This window comes from Tyto alba, unplaced genomic scaffold (assembly GCF_018691265.1).
Source record: "Tyto alba isolate M040663 unplaced genomic scaffold, T.alba_DEE_v4.0 Super-Scaffold_2, whole genome shotgun sequence".
NCBI classification, from domain to species: Eukaryota; Metazoa; Chordata; class Aves; order Strigiformes; family Tytonidae; genus Tyto; species Tyto alba.
Genome location: NW_024881282.1, coordinates 18,286,954 through 18,294,030, shown reverse-complemented (window position 1 = coordinate 18,294,030; position 7,077 = coordinate 18,286,954). Strand labels below are relative to the sequence as shown.

Here is a 7,077-nt window from a genome sequence, read left to right as displayed (position 1 = left end):
TTTCAGAAGATTTTACGTAAAAATTTTGCCTGATTGGAGGGGGTCGGAAAAACAGAGGGCAAAGAATTACTGTGAAACCAACAAAACCTACATGATTTTGTTCTGCCATACAATGTTAAATCTTTTTCTGTTTGTATAGGTGTATTTTACAGTGCTCGCTTCAGATTCTTTGTCCTCTTTAGAAAAGTAAAATAATAAACAGATTATATTACTCAATTTCAAGGAAGAAAACAACAAAGAAAAGCCAACTGGAACATCGGATTATATAAATAAAGGCAATTTTTACTGACAGTGTTCTGATCCAAATATTTATTCATTTCCTAACTCATACAAAATTGATGCTTGTGGAGGCATTAGGTTGAAAGGATTGGAAAATGAATTATTCTAGTTATCCACTGAGAACATATAGTACCAATGAAGCAATGAAAACTTCTTTGATTTGAATAAGAAATATATTACATATAATTTACAGAAATGAGATTTGGTGTCATATAGAAAATGATGTTTTAGAGCAACGGTATCAGGAAGGTGATTGATACTTGCCTCTGCTGTGGCTCAAATGGGTCCCCCTTCACCCAGGTCCATCCAGTGGATGGGAAGGTTACACTTCCACAACTCAAAACAGAAAAGCTATTACCATTGCCAGGCATTTCATCTGTTTGCTGGTCATAGTCACCTCTCTCCTCAAGGCTCATACACCATCCAGTTTTTGCAAGTTTGTAACACACTTTCTGCACTATTGAGTTTGGTTGGATTCAGACCAGAGACCTACATGTAAAAGACTAAAAACAGAAGGAGGCTCTGTTCTACTAGAAATTTATTTAGCAATCAGATGGAAAACTTGGCTTCAGGGGAAAAAAGAGTTAGATAACAGAAAGAGATGAGAAAGTCAGTCCTGGATAAAAGTAATTCTAATTTTTAACATAAATGAAAGTGTTATTAAAGTTTTGTGTATGCGTCATGCCAACTTCTATGTAGATGAGAGATATAATGAAATGGTATCTAAGTCATTATAAATTTTGCTATTTACACAAAAGAGGAAAAACAAAGTTTCCTACTTCATTTTTCCTCTTTCCCTTCATATCTTGCATACTTATTAAAATGTAGGGTTTCAAGTACCCATAGAAAAAATACAAACGTGCAGAGAGAATAACCACTAGAAAGAAAAAAAGCAACCAAGTCCTATAACTGGATTTAAAATAATTCAGCCCTGTTTAAAGAGTCAAATCATATTTTTTTTCCTCCCTACATAAAAGCTGCACTCGTATTCATAACAATAGAAGAAGAAAAGCACAGTTGCTTCATAACACTGGACATAGTTTTCCAGAAACAAGACAGCAACTACTCAGAAATGCTATGGAAAACATTAATCACAGAGTAATTTGCTATTTACATTAAAGATAGTGATCATTAAAATTAATTTAAAATAAAAGCAAACACCCCTCCCCAGTTTTCAGTCATAGGACAGCTTTGTCTATAATGTGGAGTCTCTGTTCTTTGCTTTTTGTCCAGCACTTCTTTCAAGATATATATCTATATATACAGATATATGTCTGAGAGAAATGTATCAAAAGCTAAATCACGTCTGGATGGAGAGCCTGCAAATTTCATCTGAGACTATATTTGCAGTAGACAAACCCCCACAAAAACCAAATGATGCAATGACACGGCTTAATGAAATGACATTCCCTGTCCATGATCCGCATAGGATCCATGTAGAAACCTAAACACCTCAGTCCGCAGAAGGGGTCTGACAGCAGCAGCGCCGGTTCCCCAGTGCTGCCAGGCTGAAGCATCCCAGCCCTTGTGGGATGCACTGGTTTCCATCCCCACGGAGACGGCAGAGATGGATGCGGAGAGCAGGGCCAGCGGTGGTGGAGAGGTGTCACCCTCCATGTGGTCCACAGATGGGATTCAAGTCCCTTGTCGGTCAGTGGAAGCCACTCCTGTTGATAAGGGTGGGAGCTGGTGAAGCCCTGGAGCAACAGCAGCCTCCAAGGATGGGAATGCAGGACAAGGCATCGCCGATTCTCCAGTCCAGCCCCGGCACTGCCACTGCATCGCCCAGCAGGCTCGCAGTTCTCACTAGGATCTACAGAACAAGTTGCTGCTGTCGTGCTTCTTCCACGGGACGACGGCTGGACCGTACAGGAACTGCTGAGCACCACAGCACTTCTTATTCTTACACATGCAGGATGCTAGTGGGCAACCAGCTCCGATTCGTAAGCAGGAAAATCCAGCCAGAGGATGTGCCCCTGAACAGAGGAGAGGCTGTCTGTGCTTCCAGCAGTCAGCACTCAGCTGCCCAGTCTCCATCGTAACTTGCCGAAAGCAGTGCAAATACACAGGAAAAAGAATGTCCGCATTGAGAGGGTATAAATCCTTCCTTACATACAAGAATGGTACAAGCATTTACCCAACATCTCTATCAAATATCGTAGAAAAGGTTACACAAAAATATTTAAATATATGGATACAGATACATAGATATTACACTTGCATAAAATATGTATATTCAGAACCCTTTGGGCAGTTTCACAGTTAGCTGAAAATGTATGCTTTAGAAATATGAACAATTTCCTACACTTCTAGTTTAAGTAGAAGGGGGGAGGGGAAAGAAGCATCAGCCTTATTAATACTGAATGCTAAGTGCAGAAGTTTAGCTGTAGCTGTAGGGTTTTGAAGCAATTGATTTGACAGAACCTCCAAGCATAAACTCTCTTTTAAAAATCCACATCTATTCCCTAGATTGCTTATTGTTTCATGAAAATGAAAACCTACATGTCCTGCTTGTATCAGCCAGATCTCCTGAGACCATTCAATTAAACCTCATAGGCTTGCAATACTTCAAGATAGGATTGTGTATTGGGAGTATGCACAAAACTTATTGCAGTATTTCCGTGTGATAATAGGAATTTATAACTTCTCATATCTTGTATAATTTGACTTTAGAAATAAAAAACCTTAAATGACACCACAAGAAGCTCACAGTTCTGAGAAAATTAAATTCAGTATGAAATTTTACTTATAGACCACATAATTTACACAGATTTACATAAATACAGAGATATTAAAGTATTAAATCAAAGCTAATTAACAGAGGATAGAGTTTTACATGATAACATATTTTAATTCTAGTTACATTTTTGCAACTACTTTTAGTGTCATGAGATTATATAAATAATATATATACCTGTATATCCATAATATATATAAAGATATATATATATGTCTCCATCCTTCTTTGTTTTTTGTTTTTTGTTTTTTTTCAAAAATAGGGCAATTTTATAACTGCAATGAGATGTGACAAGCAGTACACTTCTGGGGAATTATTGCATGCCTTGAGTGCATAAGGCAGAAGGAAGAGTGTCTGACTTCAGACACCAAAGAAGTGGAATCATCAACCAGAAATGCACTGGAGTGATTTAGAACATCTTATTGCTTTTATAAAACTCAAAATTATACACTGCTGTGTTTTGTTGTTGTTTTGTTTTGTTTTGTTTTTTAAAGGCACAAAATAAAGGGGAAAGTAATATCTCTCTATTTAGTGGAGATCAATGATCAGGAAACTCCATTACTGTTCACTGAACACTCTTCGTTGTCCTAAATCTATTCCCTGTGGTGCAATACTGTGCTGCAGTTGCATAAGGAGGTTAAACACAAAAGTTCATGCATCCTTTATTAGGGGAAACAAAACAAAGCCAATTTCCTTGCCCAGCAACAACGAAGTAGCCATTAGCATCTGACCGTACCGGCTGGCGGCCAGAGTCAGCCATCGCTCCCATCAAACCGCAACGTGCAAAAACACCGCTCGGCCGCAGGTAGCTTGCCACACGAACCTCAGCGGGTGGAGCAGCTCCTTGAGCTGGATGATACAGTACTTGCCTAAAACGCCAGAGGCACAGATCCAAACTCAACAGCAATTTCCCTTCAGACCAGGCAAGATTGGAAAGGGATAAAACTGGGTAACAAGAACCACTGTCCCGAAACCCCTGCATTTTGGGGCTATTAGACAATTATGGAGCACTTCAGCCACCCTCTTTCCACGTTTTAAATTGGTTACTGGCATTCACTCCTGGCTTAGGGCCCCAGACCTCCTGGTGCATGTGCCTGGGATTTTTCTAGCCTAACAGCCACCCTGGGAGGCAGAGTACAGCAGAGAGAGAATAAGTGGATACAAAACATTAAAAACTGTGGACTATCACTATCTCCTCAGATCACTTTGAATGCCAGGATAGAAAGGGAAAAAAAAAAAAAAAAAAAAAGAAGAAATCCCTTGGGATCGCTTTTTCTTTGCTGTATTTTTTAGATGCTAATATGCACAGTAGAGGGCTGCCTCTGCTACGATACCACATAAGATGTTTCAAAGTTTGGATATGGCACTCTGTTAAGGCACCTTCAAGTAATGGTCATTGATTTAATTGCTAAGCAAAGCCGCATTTTCTGTACCCGGCGCTGCTTCCTCCAACACACACAGTGCCAGCAGCCACTCACACCTGCCTCCACAGACAAAAAACTCCTGGTGCTTGCCAGGGAGAAACTACACCAGCCACTTTGGAAATAAATATTTGCCAGGGTTTAGGAGCAGACGTCTTGCACAACTGTGTGGTTTGTACCCCCAAGAGGAAAAAGGGGAGAAACTTGTTGTCTGTCCCTAACTGTCTACTAGATTAGGAGGGTTAAAAATATGTATCAGCCTAAAAAAGTAGAAGCCAGCTCTGTACTACAGGATTCCTTGCTGGGAGGCGAAGCTGTAAACGCAGGTGTTCAGCACAGGGTGCCCGGTGCAGAACTGGATTTATTTCAGGACCAACAGGAATTACAAGGACCCCCTCCCCTGGGAGAGGACGGGCACCTTACTGCACATCACCTTGCCCTGACACACCAATCCGTACTGGGTTTGGGCTTTAGGTTTCGTGGCGTGGGGATGGGGATGAGGGGGGGGGGGGGGGGCATTAGAAGATAAAGGGATCTGAGGGGAGAGAGCAGCTCAGGCATCGCTCTGTGCAGACAGCTGGCTCCATCCCCCCAGACAGTGGGGCGCGCAGCACTGCAGCTTTGGGGCACGGGGCCGGGGGACCGCAGGCTTGCAGTTAAGCCCAACCAGGGGTGGCCATTTCTACACAAAACAATATCCAGTCCTGGGAAGGAGCAAGAGGGGTAGGATAGGGGGATAGGTCCTAGCACAAAAGGAGCGACTACAGCAGACTGTCGCCCTCCTTCAAGGGGACAGGGGGTTCCAAGGCACCCGCCAGACCTGCCTCTCCCCCCATGCCACTCACCCGCTCCCCAAACCATGCCATGCAATGGTGACCCAGGGTGCAGCAGGAATCCCGAGAGAGTGGGATCATCCTGGTCCTTGGGGTACTGATGTCCAGGGAAAAGAAACCCCCCCACCCCTGACCCTCTCCTCCAGGTGGATGACTTGATATTTGGTAGCTGTGTGCAGCTCCTTCTCCAGTAAAAAGACGCATCCTTTCCTTGCACAGTCAATGAGAAACGCAATGTGATCTGTCATGCGCTTAGATCATGGGCTTGTTCGTTCAGTTGAATTAGCAACATTTTCTTCTTCTTCGGGGACTAGAATAATCACTCAGGTATTTACAAACACCAACCAGTCCCTTCGTGGGGTCTCCCCCAAACCATCATGACAAAATCACTGTCTGCAGGAGCCCCACACCAGCTGTGTCCAAACAAGCCCGTGCCTGCTGTGAGCTCGGGGCTGCCGAGGGAGAGGGGCGCTGGATCTCCGAGTCCTGGGGGGGTCTTCCCATCCGGCTGTCTCTTCGTTGGGGTGCCTCTCCCTGCACCCCCGTCCCAGGGTGCTGGCTGCTGCTATTGTTGCTGCGGGTGCAGTGGTCCCGTTCGTACTCCTCCTGAGCCTTTTGCATTTTCCGCTTCTTCATCTTCCTCTTGTGGATGTGGAAGGTGGTGAGGGAGAGGAGGATCAGGCAGAAGATGAGGGTGACTAGGACAATTAAAACCAGGGTGGATGAGAAGGACTGGAAGAGTTGACCCACTTGTGTGATGCAGGTGCTGCTGGTGTTTAAGGTGGCAGATGTCCTGTTCAGGAGACAAGGTGGCAGGGACAGCCTCAACTCCTTGGAGAGCTTGGCACTCATTGAGGAGGCTTTGGAAGACAAGGATCTTCCTCCCCTCTCTGAAGACGCCGAGATTTCAACCGGTGCCGGGCTGTCGGCGGGCGCTGCCTGGAAATGCCCGGGATGCCGCCGGCTCAGCCTGACGCTCGCTCTAAAGTGACAGAGCAGCCTGCAAAGGGAGCCGGACACATCAGCGCTCCGAGGCACCCACCCTGCGCAGCTCCCCCCTCCCCAAAACCCCGCGCCGGCGGCTGCGGCAGCCTCCTCCCCGCGCCCCGCCCCGGCCGCGCTCCGAGCCGCCCCGGCGCCCCGCCCGGGGGGCGGCAGCGGGGCGGCGGGACGGGGGCAGCGACGGGGCAGCGCGCCGCCACACCGACTTGGCACCTCACTCGGCATCCCGGGCAGCACCGCCCGGCCGCTCACCCCGACTAGTTGCCGCGGGAAGGGAGCGGGGGAGAGGGGGAGCGGCGGCCCCGCTGCCAGACCCCCCGCACCCCGGCGGGGCCAGGCTGCCGGAGCCGGGCGGGGCCGAGCCCCGCGGTGCCGGTCGCCCGCCCCGGAGCCCCTTACCTGCGCCGGCGGAGGCAGCGAGGGAGCGCCCGGGCGCCGCGGGCGCGGGGGGCTGCGGCAGCGCGGAGTGAGCGCGCAGAGCGGAGCCGCCGCCGCTTCGGGGAGCGCCGCCCGCAGCCTATAGCCGCCCGCAGCCTATAGCCGCCCGCAGCCTATAGCCGCCCCGGCCGGTGACGTCAGGCAGCGCGGCCGGGCCCGCTCGCCGCCGCCGCCCCGCACGGCTCCGCGGGGGCGGGGGGAGCGGCGGGGGCGGCCCCCGGACGGGCCTCGCAGGCACCGGCGCCCCCCCGCGCCGCCCCTTCCCCTCCCCCCCCCGCCACCGGCGCCCCCCCGCGCGCCGCCACTGTCCCCGCCGCGGTCCAGCACCCCCCCATCCCGTCCCGCCTCGCCCCGCCGTTGCTCTTTG

The 7,077-nt window shown here is 48.5% G+C and overlaps 1 protein-coding gene across 1 annotated transcript; it reads right to left on the bottom strand.

Annotated features, from left to right (window-relative positions):
* Positions 1–294: 294 nt before the first annotated feature.
* CUNH11orf87 (chromosome unknown C11orf87 homolog) lies at positions 295–6,796 on the bottom strand. Its single transcript, XM_032991080.2, has 2 exons — positions 6,672–6,796; positions 295–6,270 (listed from the first exon to the last, which is right to left on the bottom strand). Exon 2 carries the CDS (start codon positions 6,120–6,122, stop codon positions 5,646–5,648), a length of 477 nt encoding a protein of 158 aa, XP_032846971.1. The 5' UTR covers positions 6,123–6,270; positions 6,672–6,796; the 3' UTR covers positions 295–5,645.
* Positions 6,797–7,077: the final 281 nt, after the last annotated feature.